We start from the raw sequence: 27,754 nt of genomic DNA, 5'->3' as shown, positions 1-27,754 counted from the left end.
CACTTCATAGCCTCTGGGAGCTGCCGTGATGATGTAGTCTGTTTTCAGCCTACTTTGTTCCTAAAGGCAAGGTCCGTTACTGGATTCTACATCGTAGGATCTGCCATGTGGCGCCTCTTTTGGGGCTCTGACACCAGGCTTAGACAGGCATTACAGCTGGAAAATCTAGGCTCCTGGCTGAGAACAGGGCCACTACAGAGGAGTGCAAAAATACGGGATCCAGAAGGCCTTTTCCCAAGAATTATCACAGCGGCCCATGCACTGAGACTAACCTCAGCCAAATGTGGAGCACTGCGCTTTGCTTCTTCAAAATAAGCAGTAACAGCAGATAAGCAATAAGGGAATAAAGTGTTGAAAAACCCAAGTCAGCTGGAAAATAAAATTCCATTCTTAAACGAGTTTTATGCCTAACCTGTTCTTTTTTAATGTAGAACTCTGTCCTCGTCCCATATTAATGCACTAAAGTAACCTGAAAAATCAGGTCAGCAAAGCGTGACTCGAAGAGGGGCTGGTGTGCCTCCAGGACTTGGGGGAGAACACCAAATAAACATCAAGGTGCTCAGTCAGAGACACACTTAAAAATCTAAAAATACAGCTTCAAGCATCTAATTTTGCAGAATCTTTGATTCTAGAGTGGGGAAGAAAACCAACCACCACATAAATCCAGTTAAGATCCTATAAGCTTTTCTGTAGCAGCTACTACTTGCCATAGGAAAGCAGAAATGATTCATCTAACTCTGAAGCACTGAAAAAAAAAAAAAAAAGCAAAAATCACTTAACAGAAACAAGTTAGGAAGGACAGTTTGATGACAGTTTCTCTGCGATGACAGCCTTCTGAAAGATATGCCAGTTACAATAAATATTTCCAAATTAGATATCTGGCATTAAGTCGAGAGAGCCAAAGGCTTAAAGATGTCCCGTAACATAAATGCAGCTCTTTAACTTTGCAGTTTCTGAAGCAGTGAAACCCTACGCTTGCTCTCTTTTTTCTTCACACCCCCCCCCCCCTTTTTTGATATGCCAAATCCATGACCAACACAAGAAACTTCTTTTGCTCCGCTGTGACTAACATTTATCATTTGTATATAAAGTAGCCATTATTCAACCAAATGCGAATTCAGCAAGTGCTTTTAAAAATCACCCACCCCCTAGCAAGAACCGCAAACCAAACAGCCGCCCACACCCCGGCTGGAGCATGCCTCTGCATTCCTGAGCGCTGAATAACAGGAGTCTCTTTGAGTCCATGCTGCACTTTCTTACTGCTCCTCAAAGCTTTAAGAGAGACCTTCCTCTATTGCAGAATCAATGCTGGAATAGCAGCTTGTGTCACACCTCACGTATTCAGTTTAACTCCTTTCTAACTGCAGCTTAAAACCAAGATGTCCCTGACTTCTCTTTCTTACTTAAAAGAAAAAAAAGAGTGTCAGATTTAAAAAAAAAAAAAGGCGGGGGGAGAAAGAGTCTAAAAGAACAAGTCCCTCAGCTGTGTCCTAGCTGTCTCAGAATCACTGAAAGTAAGAAGAGGTCTGAGATGCAACTCCTGGACGATTCTGTTCCAAAATGATGCTACATGCACCCTCACTGACGCGGGCACGAAAGCCAAACACGAAACCAGTCTGGTCAAAGAGCAAGAGTCCTACCCAGAACTCATTTCTTCACTCAGGTGGAAACACGCACCTTATACTCGAGGGTATGCAAACCCCAGACAGGCTGGCTTTGGACTGCCGTGCCAGGACAAACCTCAGTCTGCCATGCCAGGCTTGGGTCCCCTGCTTGTGCAGGAGGGAGCGGGACCTGCCTTCCAGTCCCGCAGCAGGTTTCCTTGCAGTACTGACCCCATTTCTCACTGCTTTGCCCATCTCCCCCAGTGAGGCCTCCTTGCACTGCTGGATATAATATGGCTCTAGGGAATGGGGGCAGCACACGCAGCTGCTCTGGGCTAAAACTGGAGAAATATCCTGAGAAAGGAATAGCGTCTGGCTGGAGAGCGTGGAGGGCTCACACAGCCTCCAGCAGCTGCAGAAGCAATTTTGGACAGTGGAACCACAGAGAGCAAAGCCCCCCCACCCCACAAGAGGAATCAGTCCCCTCGGAGTAAACCCAGAAATATTTCCAAACAATGAAATCAGGTCACAAATAAATCCTCAACAATATACAGATAAACTGCTTATGTTTAAAATCACTTCTTTACCTAACACGACGTTCAGAGTCAGTTCTCAACTTCCATTTGCTCCATTCGGCTGCAAGCCAGCCACGCGACAGTTGACCCCCTGACATGGGAAGGGGATGGTAACAAAAGCCTCATCCCAGTGTCTTGTAAATGCTGATATTTTGCACAATGCTTACCCTCCACACCTCCCCACTTGAAGAGGGAGCACCTGGTAGGGAAGTTTTACACCACACAGCAGTAATTCCCAGATTGGTCACCTCTCCACAAGCAGCAGCTGGATTTGAAGATCTTTAGCAGGAAGCCGGATCTCTCTCTTCAACTTAAGTCCAGTATTTTCCTTTTGTCCAGGACTAATGTGACACTTCCATGCTACGGAACAGTCATGGAGCAAAGCATCACCACCCAACCACTGTTGTACCACAAGCTGCACATGTTTGGTTTTTAGGCTGGGAAAACAGTTCAGTGCTTTGGGTTTGCTGCTCTACTCACTTCACTCATGTTATGCCTTACCTTGGACTGGGCTTTTATAATTCGGGGGCGGGGGGGGAACCAACCACACAACAAATCAAATACTAAAGACAGGTTTAAAAATGAGATTGCCATTTTGAGTAATTGAGTAAAACTGAGTAAAAAATTAGTACTTGTGTTGCTGCAGAAGGTAGTCAATCATCCTATGCTGTGTGCTGTATCAAGGCACAGAGACTTTATTTGCTTTTGCTGCTAGCTTTGCCAAGATCTTTACAGGAAGGACTGGAAACTCCTACGATGCATCACATGCCAGCTATGAACCAAGGCAGGTACCCAAGCTGGTGAGCCAGTATGATAATCCTCTATTGCTAAATCCATTATTTCCCCTGAAAAACCTTGAATCACATTCAGTACCGCGTTGGCCACGGAAACCGGATGCTACTTTCTGCAAGACCTGCCACCACCCCTCCCAAGGCAGCACGAAATTGCTCGAGAGAAACAAAGATCCCCCCAGGCTCTTCCGATGGGAGCGTCTGGCCTGCTCTCCTTCCTCCCCTCACCTTTGTGTGCCTGAGAGCAAACAGCCCAGGGAATAAGGACAAAATATTTAAGAATAAAAATAAAAATCTTTGCTACTGTAAAGCCTAGGAATTGTTGTCCATAAAAGAATTAGCGTCCAGGTTTCAAAGCAACGAGTTATTTTGGGAAAGAGAAAAACGTTTCGTTGTGTAACTGGACAGAAGAACTCCTGATGGGTTAACTTAATGAAACGATTCCAAGTAAGTTCTATTCTCCCCTTATTGATTGACTGAGTATCTAGCACTTATCCTCATATAATGGTATCAACACAATCAATAGCTCTCCAAGTAACGTCAGCTGCTAGCTAATTTACACTTCCATAGTTGCCATCTGCTATTCAACCCATTGTAACAGAAGCCATCAGCCTAGGATCTTTAACTAGCATGGTCAAAACAAAACTATTGAAAGACAGAAATTTTATCGATATTCCCAACGGGTAAAGGAATACATTTAATCCAATTATGGTTTCAGCACTCTTCATTTTTCAAGTTTTGTTCACACAGCCAGGAAATTGTGTTACAGTACCTGTTTATTTAAATTCAGCGATCAGCCCTGCATTTCAGAGAGAAATGAAAGATACTCATTGATATCTTAGGTAAGTTAATTAAGACCTGAGAATTCCAAATTAAAAAAGCTAAATGATTCTCATCTGCATGATCGATCTTCCTATCATTTTCAAAGTACATTTTATATAGCCTCATGGAAGAAAAAGATGCCTGGCTTATATTAAAAACAAGCATCAGGAGGATTTCTGATTCTTTTTTAACACAGTATTCACTGATGGAATTTACTCCTTCAGACCTGCTTCACGAAGCCACGCGGTTACTACAGCGCAGGATGCACATTCCAGACTCGATCAGAAAAGAAGCGCAGAGATCAAAGATTCAAACTGGATGACAAATGTTCAACTGCATGAGTCGCTACAAACAGAATCAGCATGATAATGCTGAACCCTGTAGCCAGGATTATACCCATGATGGAAACAATGGGACATATGGGCACAAGTAATATTCCTCTGTCTTTAAAACTGTCTGTTGTTTAAGAACAAAGCAAACCACATCCAAATACATCTGGCATCAACATCTCATGTCTCGCAAGCTGATCCTTCTTTCAAAAGCCGAACAACCTGTACATCTGAGTATCCCATAAATTTTGCTACAGCACATGAGGAGTCTGGACGCTTTCTCGAGGAGGAAGTTACGGCACACATTGTGCTGCCCACCCCGGGCTGCTCAACCAAGAGCCAACTCACCCGATCCTCACCACCCTCCTTCCCTTTCATGAGGCTGAGGGCAAACTTTCTCTAGGAAAGATGGTGGCTGGAAATGGCCTGTTGCTACCACAAAGGCTATTTATCCTACTTGCATCCTCTCCCCTGCTTAGATCTGAAGAGTGTCTGGGAAAGAGGGCAGCTGGGAGCTGGCTGAATATTGCCCTGGAATGCAATGGCAGGCTGCTTTTAAACCACATCTTTTCCCTGTGGGGAACAGGCTGCCGACAGGAAACGGACTCATGTGCTGTACAGAGAATTAATAGTAAGGAATATGCTCCCACAAAGCACTGGAGCTGCCACAAGCTACAGCACACGTACACCCAGGGAATTCAGAGCTTCAGAAAACGCTCGAGCGCTTCCTTGTCGCCCATATATTACACCCTGGATGTGCTCTCACTTCTGAGGGACCCTGAACAGAAAGAAGACAACTCCAGAATTCCCCCAAAGAAACAAAAGATGACTAAATGCACATCATGCTACAGGTTTACCTAGGAATGGGCCTTAACAGTCCCCCCACCGCTGAGAGAAAGAACAGGGCCCGCTTAGGGCCCAGTTAGCAGAAGTTGGGCACCAATTTCCATTTGTATGTGCTATTTTGAGCAGAAACAAGCCAAAAGGTATGCGAGCAATCTCCTTTCTTCCCTGCCTGCATTTGAATGCTTGGTTCCCAGGGTTCAACTCTTGTCCAAGTATTGACTCTAGCTGAAGAAATGAAGTGGAAATTAATCACACTGCCATTTTAAACAGCTTTCCTCCAGCTAACGTGTTGCCAGGTTTCCCCAGGCCCATCAGCTCTTTATCATCCAAAAGAAAACAAAAAATAAAAGTGTTCAGGCAGAGCTTGAAGATTTTCTACACTTCTTCATGCTTTCCAGACCTACTGAAGCCTGGTCAAAGATACAGGTGGTGTATCTATCTATCTATCTGGTAGATCCAGAAAGTCCAGATACGTTCATTGCACGTGCACAAAGTGCAAATGTGGGCAGCAAGTCCGACGCTTTGAAGAGGCCTCTTGGCAACCACACGTTCTGTGGAGTCGATTCACACACTGCGAGACCATCCCGGCAGCCCAGTACAATGGATCTAACACCTTGCCAAAACTGCAAACTTACTGGGTGTGTGTAATACTACAGATGCACACATGTTTCTGTCTGAGAAATCCTGAATAGAAATACAACAGCCTTAAGCTTTGCCCGCAGGGTTTGCATCACAACAATTAACAATGCAGCTCCATGTTGGAGACTATCCATGCAAATGAAAAAAAAAAAAAGCTTCTAGCATTAATTACCTTTTGACAATTTTCACCACAACGGTTTATAATCCTATCTACTTTAATTCCCCAGAAGTGCCAAAGTTCATTCAGCACTGGAGTAAAACCAAGAATGAAACAAAGAAAAAAATCCCACAAAATGGCAATCGTCCTTCATCGCACAGCTCAGCAGTAAGAGCCCTCTTCCTCTAACCAAACAGACAGAGAGGCACCCTTCAGCTTTTATAAAAGCTAAAGAAATAACAGGCACAGGAAGCTTTTTTTGGACCTCAGACCCACTTAGGTGAATGTTAAATTACGGACCCTTTTGCTCACAGCCAAAGAGCCCCCCAACACCCCACCAGGGCTCTAAGCTTTGCAAGAGCATCAGCCCATCAACCAGTCAAAATGCATCTTCCTGATGATTCCCTGGCATTGCAGCTTTTCAGGCGCAGGAAGCTCAGGGCACCAGTCTCAGCGCAGCACCATTCTGGTGACTTAATGCTCAACTGGTCTTCCATCACAAGTCCCAGTTTGGGCAAGTATTTAAACACACCTTTTGGTCTTACTGTGATGAGCCCTCTGCCAAAAGAGAGGCAGATGTCTTCTGCTGGTTTAAACCACATGGGGTGAATGAAAATTCCTTGCATCTCCTTAGAGCGTGTGCTCCTGACTGAGACTACACTAGTTTGCTTTGCTAAGCACTTGTGAAGCATATTTCAAATAATTATAATCTTGAGGTCTCCTCTAACATTACCACAATGTATATTTATTAAGTTAAAAGCACGTGCGCTGCTACCAAACAGTTATTTAACATTCATTACAACTTGTCCGAGCAAGCCTTATGTGCTGTGTAATCATATTCTTCTCCTCAGGGCAGAAATGCTAAGCGTAGCTTGAAACAACAAGATACTGTTTTGTCCTGAGTTTACCCATAAAAGAAACACTTCAAGTATTGTTAATACTTTCCCACACCCCTCTTGAAACTGTAAAAATCGTACTAGCATCTTAAATAAAAACACATATAAATTGGAAAGAGAATAGAGATCCTAAATGTATATTTCTCATGGAATTATGGAAATCACCCTCAAAGCTAAACTCTGACTTGCCTCATCAGTGCTTGTAAGCAGAGCACACGTGAGTTTGTCCATGACCTGACATTGTCCTGCTCCAACACAGGTGATGTATACAGTGGATTTCTTTTTTTCAAATGAAACCTTTTCAGACACCTTCCCAGACAATTTGCCCACTCTCCTACAACAGTCCGTACTATTCAAAGCTATTTCTAAGCAGAATCAGAAGTCATAAAAATAATCACAGGACTTCTCCAGGTGGAAAGAATCGGGCCTCTCGAGTCAGATGTCAGGTCCGTGGCAAGCTGCCTCCCCTCCCGCTGCCTCTGCAGAGGAATCTGTGAAGTTCTGTTTCCACAGAGTCAGAGCATCAGGCCACGGGGACACCCCTGTTCCAACAAGCTTTCTCCCATCCCTCTCAAATCACGCGGAAACTACAGACTTCAATTCAGAATAAGCCAGCAATATATTACGCTGCTTACGCACCTCTACCCTCTGGAAGCCAGTAGACCCAAAAGCTGTGAGCTTTCTGGGGGCAATGTTCTTCAGAAAGTTCCTCTGAAGGGCTGCACAGGCTACAGGGGCACACAAAAAACCCCAAACATAAAAACCCCCATCATGGGACAAAATTTAACATCACCTGAGGGGCAGGAGACTTCTAGAGGCAGGTACAGGGTAAATTTTATCTCCAGTTAAAAAAATTAGAAGACCACAGCCGAATTAACGACTATCTGGTTTTAAGGTCTACTCAAATTTAGTTTCATTCTGTTATTAGAGGAGGAAACTTGTTGATAAAAGGTAATTTTCCAGACATAGCATGTTTAGACTTTTGTAAGGCAATTGACTGTGTACAGCTTGGTAAAGATAAACCCACAAAACCAGTTTAGGGCTAAAGGAAATGTATTAAAACAAAATATATGAGAATTTCGATCCATTGTTTTTATTAAGACAATGACCGAATGCCGACTGAATCACAGCAGTGTAAGAGTGTGCTTATTGGAGAGGAAAAAGTGAATGCTGAAGGACTCTTCAGTCTAGCCAAGAGGTATAATGAAGCAATGCTGTAAACTGACACCAGGCCAATTGCAGCTGAAATACAGTACTTTTTTTTTTTTATTGTGAGGAGATTATTAGCTGTTGAAAAAAAAATGGAGAGCATAATGGAATCTCTGTCTTGGTGTCTTTAAATGAAGACAGTATGCATTTCCAGAAGACACATTTGTACAGGTTACTAATTTCCTTACAGAGGTCAAAACTCTACCCACAAACCTGATGCTAAATTCTCGATTTACAAGATATCAGGCTGGGTGATCTCATTGCCATAAAGACAAAAAGACCCTCTGAGAACTACGGCAAACGCTGTGCAAGCAGGCAGCAGGCTCACACAGAGATAGACAGAAATGGGGTTATGCCTTTTAATGGCAATCTACTATTAGACTAAATCAGAGGTGTAACGTGAAGCTGCATCCTTACTCAGTCCCAGAATGCTTCCTCCTGTTTTACATTTGCTGGCCAGCAGAGATGTGATTTCTAGAAACAAGGAGCTTAGCTAATTATGTGATGTTCCATTTTCTTTAAAATCCCAAATAATAATACTCAGTCTGTATTGAGTAAGCAGACTGCAGTCACTGCAAGCTGAAAAGTCACTTTACAAGCAATCCTCTCCAAAATGGTTTTAGAGTCCAAAGTAGCAGCAACCACACTGTTAAAACAGGTCTGTTATGAAAAGTGAAAAATAAAATTACAGAAGTGTTACTGCAGGCAAAGCAGCTCCCTCAGAAACACACGCATCTGACAACACCTCCGGCAATACCACAGCCATGTATGAGCAGCTGCAGATTTTAGAAAGGGAATCGTATGGTTAGACTTAGACATGTGATTAGTTCCACTGACTTAGATGAGATTCAATTTGGCAAGACTCTTCAGAACATGTCTGTCTTCAAGAGCGTGTGAATTTAGTGGGACTGCTATTACTCATCTGAAGCGTTCACAAGGCAAAAGGGCTTCCTACAGCTCTACATGGACACAGGGCTGGCCATGGGAAGCTCACTGCAGGACTGAGATCACCGAAATCTTAGTTTAAAGAAAGCAGTTCTTAAAGGAGGTGATAAAAAAAACCCAACAAACAGTGCGCACAAACCCCCAACAAAATTTCAGCGTTCACACTTGAAGATAAATCTTCCCCACTCACACCCCTCCCCCCATATCAAAAATAAAGACAAAAATAAAACACGAAGGGAAGGAAGGAAAAACCTCACAGATTTTCGTGTTTGTTCTAGGCCCACTGCAGCAACTGCTTTACCTAGCTTTTATCTGCTTTTGTGGTGTTTCCTAGCCCTTGACTGTAAAAGCAAAGTACCCTATACACAGACAGCAAAGGGGTTTATGCAGCAGGCAGAGTCCTTTGTTGCTAATGGAAATTAGAGACAGGTGTTGATTGCAGAATGGACAGTAATTGCTATGCACAGGGAACCTGCGAAGCAGAACTACTCGACTCCCTGAGACGTTATTACAAAGATAGCTGTAAGCTTCTTCCCCCAGGCAGTTACTAGACCAGTCCGTGAGAAAATAAGTTCTGGTGATGACTATGGTTCACACACATACTGTAATAAACGCTTCCAGATTTCATGTCTCGCAGCATACTATTACTGTTATTCATTATTTGCTAAGAGATGACAGAAAGCAAAGTATAATAAACAAAAGAATAGAAAACTCCACAGCTCCCGCCCCAGAAATCTTAGTCTGGTTTTGCATAGTGTCCCTCCAGGGTGCAAGTCAAGGCTGTTTTTTCCCCTCTGCTTTTCCAACAGAATAAATGAACAAGTTGGGCAGCTTGTGATGTTTGCATGACTGGGGAGAGATGATCTGAACAGCCAAAGTCTAAATAGTTTGCAAGCAGTAAAAACCGGTTAGCGACAAAGTCCTCTGAAGACCCTCACCTTGCTGATTATTGCACTGAAAAGTTACTGCAAGCATTACGAAATGAATCAGTAATGACAACCAAACCATGTGATTTCCACAGTAGGCTCTTTCTACTTATTTTCAGCTTAAAGATAATCCCGCTTTTATTAGGTGCTGATCTATCACTTTAAGTATTGCTAGTGCGCTGCAGAGGAAGAGACCAAATGCCAGAGAGTGAGAGGTTTTAGCTGAAATAATCTCATGAAGGGCTTCAGCTAAGGCAAAAAGACGAGGAAAGTAATGCTACGTTGATTAGAGATGCGTATGAACACCAGCACCCAATGATAACAATATGTTAAAATGATACAAGATTCTTTTGACGTTATTTACAGGAAAACGATTTTAAGCAGCATATTTTCATTCATTACACTCCAGGCACAATTCCTGCCAATGAACAGTTACACATCCACGTTCTGAAATACTCTCATCTCTGACAAAATTCACAGGGTGATCTAGCCAGTTTTCAAGGAAGAAGAGAGTCCCTTAAACTCATAACGTTTCACATCTGCGCTGTCCAACACATCTGGGTAGCAGATTATGGCACACAGGAAGGTTAAGCAACTGCCAGGTAATGTTGCCTCTTGTACAATTAGCTTATCGGTGTGCTAACAAATGCTCGAATTGCAGAGAGCCAGACCTGGTTAAGAAGATGGAGGAGTATTTAAAGACTGCTCATTTACTTGTTGCACAAGGGCCACACGGCTACTCGTGTTCCACACGAAGAACACCAAACCCCTGCAGAGCCCAGCAACGCCCAGATGGTTTTGCACCCACATTTAGCTTTGTTGTAACACCTTGCTCCAGCATGCAAAATGCTTTCAACCCTCATGAAAAGTGCTAGACTAAGGGTATCTCAAGAGCTCAAGTTCTTCATTAGAGGACATGACCGCTAACAGGCTATTTGCCTTACAAAATGAGACATCATTTAGTCTTTTCTTTGAACGGGACATCAAAAGGCGTAAGGGAGCCTGCATCTTCAGTGCGAGTCACTTCAGAGGCACCTTGTAAGGACAGTTACCAAATGGCCAACCATAATGGCTTTGCATGCGGTTAGGTGCCTGTTCACCGAGGAATCGACGACATACCTACTTGCTAGTAAAGCCACAAACCTGTATCGAACAGTCCTTGTTAGCAACTGTGACAAGAAACTCCCAGGCACTGGCGTAGGATGTGAGAAAACAAAACACTTCATCATAGTCACATTCTTCAAAGTCAAGTGGTTCACCCAGTGAGTAATATTCCTGCAGTGGTTTGTAGGTAACAAGAACTACGCTTGTAGAAGTGGAAACCATAAATAAAATTATGGTACTGATGTATCATTATCATAATATGTAGAGATATGACAGCATAAAAGTACATGGAAATGAGATAATTTGGAGTTGTCATTTCTGTTAAAACGAACTTGGCTTCCAAACAACGTTAATGAGAGACAGAAGCACAGCTCGATATGTCTACTCTGTCCAAATCCACTCTGCCGTTTATTGGCATATGAAGAAAATATTTGGAGTTAAAGCACAAGACAAAAAGTTATTTGCAAATTAAAGTGGGGGTTATCGCTATCACGACTTCCAGCAACATAATGCTGCTCACTACAACAAGCTGGCTTGGATGCCTCTGCCAGCCAACTGCATGCAATCACAGTGGCCTTCAACTTCTTCAGCCTGTGGAAAACTTACTTAAAATGTCCCAAAAGAAGAGACGACACGTGCAGTTTCATCCACATAGACTGCTGCACACCGCACACGAGCAGTTCCCTTAGTCACTACTTCTTCAGTCCCTGAAAACTACTGCAGCAGATACAGACATATGCAAATTTTAAACACTTCACTTGCTTACTCCTGCTCCCGTCTTTTGTGCCAGGAGGTAACACCAGAAAACAAAACCGGAGAAAGGTTATCCTATGAGCAAGCCCGTACCCTGCGTTCCCAAAGGACTGACAACTTCAGATTAAGCAGCAGACCTCAGTGCGCACAACAGCTACAAAACAAACTACACATATTGGTTTTTGTGAACCAGGAGACATGTTTATTCTAAAAAGGCGAAGTGCCTTTGAGTAACAACCTCACTTGCTGTAAAAGAATCAATTTTTTTTAAAAAAAATCCTGCAAGCTAGCATTGGATCCAACCCAAAGTGAGGTGCAATTTTTCACTGACAGGAGTAAGTTACTGAATCACTGTTAGAAAAGTTATGATCTGTGTTTTGAAATACTCCTTGTCTTCTAAAAATAATTCTTCAGTGATTAAATTTATAGCAATACATTACATACACAGTTACGCTGCACCAACTTTCAGCCAGCTTTTGACAACACTCAACCCTCAAATGAACCTAGAAAAATATTCTTCACAGCTCCAAGTAGCGCAGTGGCTGCGAACCAAAATTAAGGATGGAAGATGGTATGATTTGTAAAATCAAGATGTGATTCTAAAGCAAAAGTGCAACAAAGTCTTTTACGCTTCCCCAGTTAGTCTCTCACAGTGATGTAAATTCAGAGCTGCTCTGCACGTGCAAAAATGACACAGATGAAGAAAAAATGTCACTTACTGAACTAATAACAAAAATCAAATCCCTCTCAGGCTTCAAAAACAAGAACACCTATGCCTGGACTGTTTTATGCATTGTCACACTAAGTAATGCCTTTTGCTTTCCTAACATTTTTGTGACCTCCAAGTAACCATCTTTCCCTGTGGTTTAAAGTTCTCAGACCCAGCACAAGGATGAAAAATAATATTTAAATAAAAAACCCCAACCTCTAAACAAACAAACAAAGAGAAAACACACAGACACACAGGAGAATGCAAGTCAGGAAGGCACAAATTAGCAAGAAGACTATGGTCAGCTGCATCTCATTAAACAGTTCTCGCAGGGCCACACAGCATCAGGGCCCCTTCACTAGGGGGGTGGAGGGATTTCACATCTCTCTGCACTAACTGCTCCAGCCCTGTGGAATTCCCTCTCCCTGCTCTTACACCCTTGAAGCAAGTCAAATCTCTGATCAGCATTAGAACTGACTGGAAAGCCATTATCCCATTATTTCATTTATGTACATTATGCACATGTACAAACTAAACCAGGGCTATTTGTATTTTGTTCAAATGATAATAGACCATTAGCATTTTTTTTAAACTAAGTTGCAATACTTTCTCTTTTTTTCCCTCCATAGAATGGTTAATTAAAACACCAGTTTCTACTTGAAGCTAATTCTACTGGACACGAGTTTTTATTTATTTATATACACATATTTTAAAAATAATATGTATATGAGCACATATAAAAAATAAAAAAATGCTCAAAGAATTGTCCTAAAATTTCTAATGGCCTCCCTCTCCAGTCCTAAACTTCCTACTTCTCCTGTCTTCTACTGAGGCGCACAAAGACTCGCAATGCATGTAATCAATGGCTTCAAGTGCAAGCAGATCTTCCATTGACTATCAGATAAATTGGAAACATATGAAGTTTGAACATAAGCACTCAAAAGCCAAATCAATAACAGACTATTAGTGCTCATTAGCTCTACCTCCCACCTTTCCTCTTCGTTTTGTTCTGGAATAGCTGGCCTGCTATTATAGCAGAAACTCTGAAATGCCATCCTAAAAATAGAAGGCAAGAAAAGAGTGAAAAAGAAGAAAAGAAAAAAAAAAAAGATGGGGGGAGAACGGGAACTGAGAGAATAAGCAGAGTGAGAAGCTCTGTAATATAAAACTGTCTCCAGCTTCAAAGTCATCAGCCAATCATAATCCAATAAATGCTGGTTTTTTTTTTCTAAAATCAGAAGACTCAAACGTCTATTTTTATTCCTGTTTAGAAGCAGCTATATCTCAACAGGGCTTTCAAACCAGTAGAGCCTGGCATGCAAAGCAGAGACTTACAAAACTCAATTTCGAGCCACAATTTCCAAGGCCTTCACTTGCTTATATGGGTTCATTTGTGCCTGACGCACCAATATTTTACAACACAGACACCATTAGCAAAAAAAAAAAAAAAAAAAAAAGGAGAATTAAATGAAGGAAACCGAGGGGATGTTTACATGAAACTAGTCTTTTAACCCAGAACACTATTTAAAGGTTCTCCCTTCATGACTGTACACCATTCCATGTACATAAATGGCTATACAGTTCTTCCAATATCCTAAGATACATATTCTCCAAGGGCAATCATCAGGAACCACAATACTTACAGATCAGTTTTAATTAAAGCTTGCTCTTCTGGCCCTCAAACATATCAGTAGGAATCGCTAGGTATGCTTAAGGTACAGAAAAATCAAGACAATAGGGAGCTGCACCCATCTTAAGCCTGGAAAATATGCGTGCATAACGTTACCGTCTCTGGAGTATCCAAGCAGGTGTACCCTCAGTGTGCAGGGTGCCCAGAAAAGCTGTGGCTGTCCCATCACTGCAAGTGTTCAAAGTCAGGTTGGATGGAGCTTCCAGTAACCTGGTCTGGTAAAAGATGTCCCTGGCCGTGGCAGGAGGCTGGACTCAGGGATCTTTGAAGGTCCCTTCTGATCCAAACCATCTTATGATTCCACGATTCTAAAACGCTAGAGACCTCTTCCTCTATTTAACTGAAAACTAATTTTATTAATATAATTATCAATGCTACATGATGAATATGTTATGAATTACTGGTATAAGGCAGAAAGACAGCTTTCAAACTGACTCCTGTTTCCCACCCAGAGCATAGGAAGACGCACTCTCAAGAGTATTATCACTTCTGTCTCGCACACTGAACGCTGTAGCAGGCCTTAGGATGTCTGCGCCCTAAATGCCGCCTTGCCTCTGCCCCCATGAGCCTCAGGTAGGTGAACCAAGTTTTCAGGACTTCACTTTCCTCACCAGCAAAAGGAGGTAAACATCCTTTTGTTGCAAAGGGCTTGAAGATCTATGGTATGAAATGCGAAGTCACAAACACTCCCCCTACAACAGGGCACGGGCACTTCAACAGGTTGTGGAATGACCATAATGAAAGGTCTTTAAAAGGGCTCATCGGATATTGTATAGTAAAGATTTTTTATTGTTGTTTTTACATGGGAGTGGCTGACAGCATCTCAGCTTAATTTTGTCCTTCACAGAAAACAACCACTGAAAACACACAAGGACTAACCGGGAGGTTGTTTTGCCCTTAGAAAATCTAAGTAACCATGATGTCAAGCATTGCCTTTTGATCCTTAATTTTAGTGAAGAAATACATTTAATACACTGTTTCCCAAAGCAAGAATTCAAATTCACCTTGCTTCAATACCTTTGAAAAGAGCATTTATTTGAAACTTGTAAATGATTTAAAAGAGAAAGCTGAATTAATAATGTCGTTTCCAGCCAGATGGCCAGCTATTAGTTTTCAGTCATCTCTTTCAGAACAATTCACCAGAAGCCTTCAGATGCAAAGGAGCTACAAAGCAAATAGACGTGACTGCCCAGCACTCTCAGTGGCTGCCAAAACATTCAGTAAAAAACACAGCTATAGGTACAGAAACGTTTAGTTTTTCCAACTCATGTTGCTGTGGGTCCCGGTCGTAAAAGTCCACAAACAACAGCACCATCCCTTGACGGATGCACGTTTATTTCATTTAACATTTTGTATTTGGATGGCATTAAATTCACATATGGTTATAGAATATTGCTTAAATGAAAACAGGAGGCTACATGTATAGTGTTTTCCCTGGACTTGTGCTAACAAACTTCACGCTTAGGCTCAGTAGCAGACCATCATACCACAGTGGTATGATGTGTATCAACCAGTCGAAATATCCCCTGTGTACGGGAGGCACCAGCACAGAGATGAATAGATAAATGTTATGCAAACCCTGTTAAGGTTTACCACTAAACATCCACGGAATTCTAATTTTCTCACTGACGTAGCATCTACATATTTTCAAAGAAAGTTTCCAACAAAAATTAAAACTGCTTTCTTAGTACAAAGGAGATGCTGAAGAGCAACAGAAGTAGCAAGGTATTGGGTTTTCCAACACAGCCTACCTCTCAAGATTTTAAGAGCTTTTCACAACTGTTATTAAATTCTCTGGCATCCTTGTGAGGCGAATACTGCATTTGCTAGGTAGTTAAGAGTAAGGTACAAGCAGGTTGAACGTTTTGCTCAATGTTATATAATGGTGTGGAACAAAACCTGATGTTTTCAGCCTTCCCTAACCACAGCGTACATTCATTATGCAGTAATCCAAAACTGAAAACCTATCTTAATTCAGTTATGACTGGGAAAAACAATTGCAACTCTGTACACGAACTTTTGGCCTATAGTTCTACCAAACAAGCAAAACCAGATTTGGGAAAAAGCTTCAGTGATCAACTGCCTACCTACACACAAGTTATTTATGGCATCTAATTCAGAGCAAAGCTCACCACAGTTTGCAGGCTGCCAGCAGACTTTTACTGGTGAAAGAAATCAGCTATAAAGTAGTATTAGCTTTGATAATCAGACAGTGATTATCCACTTTTTTTAAAAAAAAAAATACATGTATTGATTTTGTAAAGCTTGGTTCTAATGCAGTGGTTTAAAATCAGCTGGTCTCTACTTTTCACCATTCTAATGGTCATCTCCTCCAAAAAGGCCACTGGCCATAGAAAAAATTCCAAAAAGCCACAAAGTTTTGAAAAGAAAACAACATTAATAGCCTAAAAATACAGTTTTGACTTATAGTGAAGCTTATGTTCAATAGAATCATAGAATCGTTAAGGTTGGAAAAGACCCTTAAGATCATTGAGTCCAACCGCTAACCCACCACTGCCAAGCCCACCACTGAACCATGTCCTCAAGCACCACGTCTGCCCTTCTTTTAAATACCTCCAGGGATGGAGACTCCACCACCTCCCTGGGCAGCCTGTGCCAATGTTGGCAACCCTTTCAGTGAAGAAGTTTTTCCTAATATTGAACCTAAACTTCCCCTGGCGCAGCTTGGTAAATTTAGGCCCAAGAAGCAGATATGGAGAAAGATTAGGCAAATTATATACAAGTTTCACCATTCCAAACCTGTGAAACTCTTACATGGTAATTAATCCGGGGTCTCCAGAGTTAACTGGAGTTTTGCTTGAAGGTTCCAGGCCAACACCAATAACTAGTCTAGACCTTTGCTCCAAAAGGCTGCTGACCATGGGAGAAGAGCGAAAGGACAGATGTTATTAGCAGACTTTGTGCTCTTTTGAGTTCAAGGCCTGTGACTGTGGGTGGGCTTTATCTAAGCCATGCAAGAGGAAACCCCTACTCCTTCCTGCATTTGTATAGCTGTGTAGCAGGGAGGTGGGAATGGGGCTCAGGGAGAAGCATGCTATAAGGGCTTCACCATTGGTATGCAAGCTGGTTAAAAATGGTTAAAAAAAAATAAAAAAGAAAAAAAAACCCACAGTGAGAACAGCCAAATGCTGCCTTCTGCACAGGATCAGGAGCCACTGCCAATGCCAAACCCACTGCCAGTGGTATCTCAGCTACAAAACGCAGAGGGCCTCTGCCAAGCCACACTAGTGCCCATCAGAAAACCCTCAATGAAACATGAGCGAGAACTCCTCCGAAAATGAAATGCTTTGCAGAGAAGTATCATTTTCAACAAACTTCCAGCTAAATCCTGCCTGGCTTCCTGCCAGATTTCCAGGCCCAGGCTGACAAGTCCAGCCTTCATTGCACTGCCACGTGCTGCAGCAACGCGGGTCGCCCAGCGCTGAACCCTCAGGTCTCACAGGCTCTGATGGGTGGGCTTTGAGTCCTGCAAAGAACCCACAGAAACCCCAAAACCCCTGAATTTAAAAGAGAAAACTGGGTAATATCTAACCTACAAACACCTCTACCCTCTGTTTTCAGTTCACTGCTTTTTTGTGCTGGCCTGACTCTCCTTTCACTTGCAGGTAAATCAGACGTAAGTTTACTGAAATCCATGTAATTACACATGCAAAAAGAGTGGGGAAAAGAATCAGACTCCAGCTGCTTGTTAGCCTTTCTTTTAGGCAAAGAGTGCTTTTGAAACACTGATATAATTTTTCAGATACTGTTACACGAGTGCTACAAATTGGCTATGCATCTGACTCAAGGGGCACAACAATTTGTTCAAGAAATAACGTTAAGAAAAGGACCTTTCTGTACAGTTCCATAAGTAGGGAAACCACAGACTTTCTATCTCTATGAAAAAAACCACCACATCTGGTCCTTCCAAGAATAACAAAATGAAAGGTGCTTATAGCTGGGTCTTCCCACACAGCAACACTTAAAATCCAGTTATGGAGGGAAAGAAAATTGGGGGGGGGGGGGGGGGGGGGCGTTCTTTAGCTGTTAAGTAGATAAAGCAACAGCAGTTGCACATTCAACACAAAAACAAAGAGGCATGTTCATGTTCCACAGATGTCTTCTACTAAGCTCAATATTTTTGTGAGCTTTAACTCTTCTACATCTGTGAAGATTAATTGAATTTCTCTTCTTGTGTTCAAGCAACTAGAACAGGGAGGACAAAGGTTTTCCTCTTTTATTGTGAAAAAGGAGAGTTGGTATCAGCATCCATGATTCAGCCACTGCTGGCTGCAGCCTCACCACAAAGGAGGAAACTTCTGGTTTGACTTCCTTTTTTAAAAAAGATTGTGTTATGGTTAATAAATGTCACCAATTCAAAGATGATCTCCAACCTTTCCTATGACACAATTTGTAAGCAGAAGTTTAATGAATTTTCAGAGTGGATAACTACAAATTATGAAGTGAGTTAAAGATGGTCCACCTAATACCTCGACACTGAGACTCTCCTTAAAGACAGCCCCGAAGCACGGAGGAAGCGAGGGCCCCAGGCAGACAGACCGACTCTCCTGACACCTTGTCCCCTGCAATCTTCTCTCCATGATTTTCACAGACCTCACCTTTTGTAAACTGATGCACATTCCTCCGGAGACCGAAAAGCAGCCGCTCCCGTTCACGGGGTCAGGCACACGGCCCATCTGTGGTGAGCACGCCAGAGCCCTGGGACAAGGTAGGCACACACAGACCCCTGCCACACGACTACCTGAAATGCTCAACTCCCACCCTCAGTGCTGAACAGAAAGTGAGCTGTAAAGGTATTTCTAGTGACAAATAAAAGTTATCAAGATCACCTATTCACCTTCCCTAGACTTACACAGGTTACATTTCTAAAAGGTAGGTTTTACCAGATTTTAAGCATGTTCTTTCATGAGGCTCACCAATGAGATTTATAATTTCATCCCATCTTCCCCATCAACAGCAGCTCCTCACACTTTAAAAATGCAAATTGACTCCTCGCAGAACAGCGCGACTCGGAATACAAGCAGGTCGAAGAATCAAACTCACAAGGAACAACTACCATTTTCTCCCCATGCTTCGTGGTGTCCCTTCCCCAGGGCTGCTTCCACCCACCGACACCTGTGACTTCAGAAGCACGCTCTTGATGTGAGCAAGGCTGGTATAGCCAAAGCGTGGGTGTCAGGAGGATGGGCTGGGCTCTTTTCAGTGGTGCCCAACGCCAGGCCAAGGGGCAACAGGCACAAGCTGGAACATGGGAGGTTCCGCCTGAACATGAGGACAAACCCCTTCCCTGTGCGGGTGCCAGAGCAGGGGCACAGGCTGCCCAGAGAGGCTGTGGGGTCCCTTCCCTGGAGACATTCGCACCCCACCTGGACGCGGCCCTGTGCCCCCGCTCTGGGGTGCCTGCTCCAGCAGGGTGGGATGGGGTGAGCTCCGGAGGGCCCTTCCAACCTACACCAGTCTGGGATTCTGTGATCAGCAACCATTGCTCACGCTGAGTAATGCCTGTTCGCATGGAGATTCTCCACTGTAGAGAAAGGAATGATGGCTCAATACCTGGAGCAATTGCTGGGGCACACAATCCCACAGATTTCCTGACCCCCTCATTTTGAATGGCCTGAAGTCTGCAACACACCTAGCCAGGTGGGGCAGAGAAACCACCTTGTCACTAAACGAGCGGATGTGGATACCCCAAACAGTGTGGCTACAGCAGCTTCGGTTTGATGGGCTGCTTAGCTGACAATAAAGATTTGCTGTTCTGGAGCTCACACAATTCCTGGCTGATCCTCTAAAAAGCAAGACGTTATTACTTCTTACCTGGCCGAGCTCTTCTGAAGACAAGGGTTATCCTTTCCTTTTTTTATTATTATTAAATAGGGCTCCTATTCCTACACACAAGTAGTTTATTCCTGCTGACCTATGCTTCTGAAGATTCAAGCCTTTAATACACAAAGAAAGACCTCTGGCCTTTTATTCTCTTTCTACAGAGCCACAGTACCAGCAGCAAACTTTCCTGCTTGCCTAAGGGTAAGTCCCACCATTCTGACAGCAACGGTGGAGAGATGCGTGAGCAAATGAGGATCAGGTCTGAAAGGCTTCAAAACATCTTTAAAAGCAGTATTAACTGCAACAACCGACATGTTATTGTCTCTTCAGTTACACAGAAAGTTGTGCTACCAGTGACAAGTACAAGAGCCCAATTATTAACAACTTCCTTGTCTTTATGTTTGGACTTTAGTCGCATGTGACAAAACGTAATTAGCAAACATTTGCTAAGCTTGGTGGAGTCAGCCTACTAGAACTAGAGTGTCTGGACAAGAACCTCTGCCCTGTCTTTATTCCCCTCGCTCCTGTCTGCTCTCTTCACTGCCAATCAACACAATCAGCTTTGGACTGGAAAAAGCTTTTTACACAGCTCATCAAGGCAGACAAGGACGAAAGTTAATTAGGACTATTCATAAGCCTTACTGGAAGAGAGTGCTGCTTCCCATCCCTGAAAATTTAATTGCCCTCAATAGAGGAAAGCTAGAAATAATAATAATAATAAAAAAATAAAAACCAGGAAAAGATAATTTGGGAATAAAATCGGATTTCAATTTAATTCAAGCACCGTTTGGCCCTATTTATTTCATAAAGTAGTTCATGCAGGATAATGGCATTATTGTGCATCTAACAGCATTAGAAGCTCCTAATAAATTAACAAGTGAAAATTAATGGCTGCTCAGTCCATTAAATCTTGTTAATTTTATTTTTGTTGCAATAATATAGCGATCACAAGTTTACATTATTAAACCAATATTTATTAGAAGAGCTCATTTTAATTGGATCCCTGATGCGATAATCCTGTACAGTGTGTATTTCTTGATTTCATCAATTTTTTGCAATTATTTCTCATTATATTTAAATGACTGCAATGTTCAGGGTCTTTTCCTAATACTATAAAAGTTAAGCAACCATTTTAAACATTTTATTTCACAAAGATTCAACACTTACTTCACAATATAATGAGAATCTTATGAGTACTTTTAGAAGCTCTTTTAAACATTTTAGTCTCTTGGGAAAGGGGGGAAGAAAAAAAGGCAGAGATATGAATATTTGAATATACCACAACAAATACTAAGAGACTTTTTTTCCCCTCCTAGCCTATCAACGTTCAATATAAACGTTGCTGTGTTGGCTTCAAGTCTTGAGTCTTACTACTGGTTTTAATGCAAAATGTTAGCTGGCCTGCACATCTCAGGGGAAAATATTTAATTTTTTTTGACAAAAAATTGGCTGCTGACAGAGGGATGACAAATCTAAGACATCTTACTAAGGGCTGGGTCTGACATGCTATTGCAGCAGCAACTGCTCTGAGGGAAGAGGCTGTACGACGGACAATGCTTTTTCCTCTGACCTCCCTCCTTTCCCCAGTTCCTTTGTCTCTGCCAACCTAACCGAACGTGTAGCTGCTCCCTAACTGGTTGTATCAATATCATTGCTTCAGCTTAACAGAGGTGTTTTGGTTTTTAAAATGGCATAGTGTGGACTAGAAGTCAACTACACACACTATTACCCAGGCTGATATAAGAGGCCGTAACTCTGATGCAGGGGTGGGAAGAAGTCGGAGGGGCCGTGGGGAGCAGAAGCCTCTGTGCCCGGAGTGGGGGTTTGACCTCTGGGGAGATGACAAGGAGGAAGATGAGAAAGGTACTGATGGACAAGTGGGGCTGCAGGCAGAAAGTACACCTGACTAAAGGCCTGTGTCCACTAACATTCCGTATTTTCACCTTTAGACCCAATCTGCAAAGTCGCACTAAGGCCACAACAGCTAGTTACAGATTTGTAAAGCGGTGCCTACCCTGCAGCTATCGCTGCCACAGCTGAAGGAGCTCATGTGGGTACTCCTAGCAGCACAAAGGTTAGGATAGGGCTGGCCCATAAAGCTAGGTCAGTACATAGGTCAGTGCACAGTTTTATAGCAGTAAAATTACCGGCAACAAGGAGCTAACAAGTATAATGGCAGCTTGACTGTGTGCACACAGGGACTGTACTGTAATCATCTCCAGTGCACTACCGTTATGCCAATCTAAAGTGCAGACACTCTTAAAGAACTCTGTGCAATAGTAAAGCTCCTCACGTTTGGTCACAGGCCAAATTGAAAGCAAGGTAGTTTAAAATTGGCATTAAAAACATATATATATATATATGAATTTGCGCACAGACACACAAAACTACAACTGGCCCTTTGCTTATTACTGAAACCAGATGGGCGCCAGTCTCAAAAGAATATGCTTCACGATCTTGCAGACAGCCTCTGCCGCTTACTATAGTCACAGTTTTCAGATTTTCATGGTATCAAGGCAATCCGAAGAACAGAGTCAATTCTTGTAAATATTGTGCGGTCAGCTAACACAAGAGAAGGTACGCTTACACCCAACATGTTCCTAAACTCACTTACCTACTATCCCTGGTTTTCCCCACCAAAATGTAAATCATTTAATGAACACCTTGTTCAGCTGCTTTTAAAAAGCAGATGTGCCATGTTTCCGTTTCAGTTGGTACGTTCTATCCTTATCAGATGAGTTCCACAAGAAATAACACCCACCACTCTTCAAAACTATTTTCTAAATTAAAAAAAAAAAACAAACCACCACTTTAAAGGTGTTCCTTACATGCAAGAAGCCTGGCTCCCCTAAAACCACTGGTAATATAAAAAAATACAGTAATAGGTTCAAAAGAAAAATATGCATATGAAAATATATCACAAAATGTCATGAGATTTACATCTTAATATGCGTAGTACCACTAAAGCTCTTGAAAGAAAGCATTTACTATCTCGTCCCATATCAGCAAGACTACAAATACTGCACAGCTTTTCGAAATTACTAAGTGCTCATCACATGTTCCTGGCTTCTGCAGTTCAGACCCCTATAAAGGTTAAAAGTTAAACACTCATCATGGTTCAGCCTAACACACTTTATTTCTAGGGCAAAATGCTGACAGTTTTGTCAGGTGCACAGTGTGTCCTCTCTTCAGATCAGGAATAGTATTAGAAACTCTTTGCTCTTCTCACAAGGATGAATGAAGTCCACAGGGTTCTGCAGGTACGTAGTAATGTCAGCTGTAGACTTTGCTGCCACCAGATTCCATGCTTGCCCTACTCTTTGGTCTCAGAAGCAAACAGAGCCATTAAAAATTTAAAAAAATCTGATAGCAGCTGGAGTAGAGAGGCCACAAACTCACACACCTGGCTGTGCCGGGGTATGTGCTAACGGCACACTATCCTCAACCTTGCCTGAAAAGTGATAAAAATATCCAGCCTGAAGCTGGGCTTTCAACATCAATGCAACTACTACAAAGGATATATTTCAATGGGCAAACGAACGTGTGTTTTCAAGTTTATCACCCAATACAGTAAGAAAAAATGTCTTACTGCCATGCAGACCCCACTTGCTACAACTCCCTAGGTCAGCTCCTGACACCAAAACCCACCAGCTTAGTGCACAGAGGTTTAAAGGCAGCTCCTTTCTGGAGAGGGGTAGGCTTCGGCAACGGCAGCACCAGGTGAGGGAGGGAGGAGGGCCCTCTGAACCAGCCATTCTGTTGAGCATCAGCAACTGTGGCATGGGAAACAATCAGGTGGTCTGAGACTGGTAGGTTTTTCAGGTGGAAATTACTTCCTGCTCCAGCAGAAAAAACAAGAAGGAAAGATCCTGCCAGCAGAACCTTACATTGAAATCCTTGAAGGTCTCTCCAGCCTTTTGCTGTCTGCCACAGGTCCTTCCAACAGAAAACCTGGGGCCTGAGGCGCCTGTCACATCACCTTACAAATTGAGCACTTGGAAAAGGAATACATGCTGAACAAATACACAAGCAAATAAATTCATTGTTTAACAATCCATCAGGAGATAGACTGTAGTATGTATATTTCCAGTTCAAAGTAGGTAAAAATGACAGCAGGAATAAATGTGGCATTCCAATTTCTCAGCCCTACAACAAAAATCAATTTTTTTCTTGTTCTTTCTTAAACCAATTCCCACCTGATCACTATGGGAATTTGCCATGTAGCCCTTATTCTCGTAAGCAAAGGTTCTGCAAAGCTCAAGCACTTTTACATCTGAAACTTGCTTCGTCTCATGGATACAATAGCTAATTTTGGACTCACCCTACTCCTGCTGGGCCAGAGTCATCACTGGCATAGCTCCACTGTAATTCAGTCTACTGATGCATTACAGACAATGCACAACATGATCTAATCCTTAATGATGTGTCGTCCCCCCCCAACATACTTATTTGACTAAATACTGAAATGACATATGTAGAATTAATAACAAAAAAAAAAACCCAAACAACTAAAACCATACTAAAATTGTCTTGCAAACACTAATTTTGAGTGGCGTTATGATCAGATTCACAGATACATTAGGACAAACAGCACGGTCCAGAGAAGACACAGCTCTTGAAGTCACAAGGCCTGGTTATAGTTCCAGCTCTGCCACTGACTTCTAGACAAGCTGTTCCACATTTCCACACCATTCCCCAATCTCTGACACATGGACATTAACCTCTCGGGATGCTGCTGCAGAGGGTCCAGCACAGACTAACCTAATCACACTGACTTGGATCTCTGTAATACACATACTAAACAATGATAAAAGTACATACAAAAAGTACACACAAAACCATCACGTTTAAAAACTAGTGCCAAGGCATAAGAAGCTGCCGTCAAAATATGCTGACACCTCCCCCAAACCAAGGTTTAAGATCTGCAGGATCCAGGCTCCGTGTCACAAGTGAACATGAAATGTTTTAATTTCTGTACAGATTTCCTTCAACAGAGCAAGGTCTAGGAGAACCTTCTGCACAGCAGGAACAGCCAGGACAATCTCTGGAGGTGATAATATTTATAACTTGTGATATCTGCTTGTGTTGTTACTTATTTTTGAGTTTAAAATTATTTTTCTAAATTAAAGCATCATACTCCACCCATCTCTTTGCTTCTTTTGAATCATAAAATACCAAAACCTTTCCCCCTAAACCACCTTGTTACTAGTAAAAGAAGTACCAAGAGGATTCACGCTCTGCTCCCTACCAGGTCAGCATCAGCTAGACACGATACCCAGCTCACATCAGCAGGGCTGCTCAAGTCATTTTCTTCTTGTGAAATGGTAAGTATTTCAGGGAAGCTGTTTAAAAAAGGTATTGTCTCTGTGGAAAGCATACTGCTTACCAAGAATTTAAAAATACAGGTTTTAAGGCATTTGTATCAGGTGGGAGCTCTACAGCGTTTGATTTCCACTTCAACTAGGCGAAGCCAGAGTAACCATAACAAAGGCTGAGAGGTCTATTTGCATTACCGGCCAAAATCTTAGCCACAGTCACTCACCACCAAAAAGATAAGGTGACTTTATTTTTCTTTAAAAAAACCACTATAGTTGTTGGAAGAAAATTTTAGGAGTTCTGAATACCCACATTTCTAAGCTACTTGCTTCACTTTTTCATGCAACAGATGCTGCATTGTATTAGCTACTGCATATTAAATCATTCTGACAACCAAGAAAGCATACATTTGTTTGTGTGAGAGAGCAGCATGAATACACACACACACACACAGAGATATCTTCTCACGCAGAAAGCATACAATTATGCAGCATTCAAATATTTGGGATGAACTTTGGCCTTTGTTTAAAAAAAAAAAAGTGCCCTCAAACAACCAGTAACAGAACCAGCAGTCATCTGGCTGAGCTCAAAGAAATCAACAATCTTCAGTAATAAAACACCACTTGTGGCCAGCACTTTGAAAGTTACTTGGAAAATTTTTCTTAGACGGGATACTTTTATACATGTCCTTCATGATTTATAATGGTCTTACAGATCGATCTCGGAATGGAGGCTAAAAATAAAACATGTTAATTAAAAAAAAAAACCTGAAAAAAAAATCAGTTATATTCACCCTCATATGCTGTTTTTTTGGTTTTTGGTTTTGTTTTTTTTTTTTCACACTCCCAGCAATTCCCTTCAGCTATGCCATTTGCATTCCCGATTTAAAAAGTAATTTGAAAACATACGCACAGCAGGGCTCCAAATCACCTCTTCGGAGTAATATCTGGCTAATGTGGGAGAAACTAAGCGACCCAAACAGAACCATTTTCCCGATACATTAACCGAAAGAAAAATCTTAATGTAACTGTACTACCGAGCAGGCTGAAACTTTTGACAATGAGAGTATCTGCAGTAACTGTAATCCAGAGCTCTTCCAACTTTTATTTTTTTTAAATCTCGGCTGGAGACATAATTTCTCCCCTACATTCCCCCCTTATTTTCTTCCTCTCTCGTTACTAGAGAGTAATCCAATTCTGCAGCCAGTTATTATTTTTTTTTTAAGCTATATATAGAGCCAGGGTAGAGCATGCAGGAGGGAACTAACCCCGCACCGAAGTGCGTTGGGGCTGGAAAGCAAAACAAGCCCCGCGCCAGGCTGTGCAAGCCGAGTCCCCCGGGAGAAAGCTGCTCCCGGGGGGGCTTCCGAGCAGCCCCCCGCTCCCGGGGGCAGCTCTGCCGTGCTGGGGGGGGGACACACACCCCCGCTTTGTGTGCGTGCTCCCCACCGCCGCCCCCGCCTCCTACCTGGGGATGGTGATGCACTTGGTGTTGATGTTCTGCGTGGTGATCGCCTTCTCCAGCTCGTCCAGCTGCCCCGTCTTCTTCAGCTTCTTCACCAGGCTCTTCACCGCCTTCTCGCACCATTTCTCCTCCTGCCCGTTCTGCTCCCCTTTCTTCCAGCCCAGGAGCCGCTTGACGATGGGAGGAGTGAACGGCAGGATGGAGGACATGCTGGCTCGCCCGGCAGCGCCCCGCTGCTGGCTCCGCGCTCGCCCCGCCGCCGCCCCCCGCTCCGCTCGGCTCCGCTCCGCGCAGGCCCCGCCGCGCCGCGGGCACCACAAAGCCCGGCCCCGGGCGGCGGCGGTGGCGTGGCCCGGCGCCGCTCTCCCGCCCCGCCGGTGCCTTAGAGCCTCGGGCCCGCGGCACCAAACTTTGCCCGGAGTTCGCCGCTTCTCCCCGGCGGCGGCAGCTCCCTCCTCCCCCTGCTGCCCCGCTCTGTGTGCGCGGAGAGGCGCCCACTCCAGCTCATTCCCAGTCTGTCTCTCATGCAAATTGCCTGCTGGCCGCCCCGGCCCGGCTTCCACCCCCTCCTTCCCTCCCAAACACGCTCACTCACGCCGCCGAGGGAGGGCGGGGAGGCGGCCGGCCCGCCGGGAACTCCGCTCCCTCCCTCCCCGCCCGCGCTCCCGGCAGAGGCCCCGGCTCCCCGGGCGGGACGGGGCTGTCCGTCCCTCAGCGCGGCGACCCCTCCACCCGCGGCCTTCCCGCCGCCATCCCCCCTCAGGGCGCAGGGCGGGAAGCTCCCCTCAGGGCCGCCGCGGCGGGCGGGAGCCTCCTTAACCCCACACGCCGGGAGACCCGCGGGGGCTCTGCCCGTCCGGGCCGCGGCCCCTCGGCCTCCCCACAGCGCCGGGACCCGCCGAGGCTGCGGCGGCTCCCCCGGAGGGAGGCCCGCGGTGTGGGTTCGTCCTCTGTGGGCTCGCAGGGAGGGTCAGCGCGGCCGTAAAAGCCCAAAGCGAGCTTAAAGAGCGGTGCTTGGGACGAGTCCCATCGAGGGGGAGGCAGCAAAAGTAAACGCAAGCGACAAAGTTCCCTTCAGTGAGGGGAAGAGACAGAGGGTCCTCAGGCAGGGTGGGATGGGCGCAGCCCCCGCCAC

The 27,754-nt window shown here is 43.6% G+C and overlaps 1 protein-coding gene across 1 annotated transcript in view; it reads right to left on the bottom strand.

Moving 5' to 3' along the window:
• The window catches only part of SMAD3 (SMAD family member 3), an 80,160-nt gene extending 52,663 nt beyond the window's left edge, over positions 1–27,497 (bottom strand). Inside the window, exon 1 of the mRNA XM_075100771.1 lies at positions 26,623–27,497. Coding sequence (XP_074956872.1) covers positions 26,623–26,828 — 206 coding nt within the window. The 5' untranslated portion in view covers positions 26,829–27,497. The remainder of the gene's footprint in view (positions 1–26,622) is intronic.
• Between the last annotated feature and the right edge of the window lie 257 nt (positions 27,498–27,754).

Source organism: Phalacrocorax aristotelis, chromosome 7 (genome assembly GCF_949628215.1).
Source record: "Phalacrocorax aristotelis chromosome 7, bGulAri2.1, whole genome shotgun sequence".
In the NCBI taxonomy this organism is placed as follows: Eukaryota; Metazoa; Chordata; class Aves; order Suliformes; family Phalacrocoracidae; genus Phalacrocorax; species Phalacrocorax aristotelis.
This window is presented reverse-complemented; position numbering and strand designations above follow the sequence as displayed.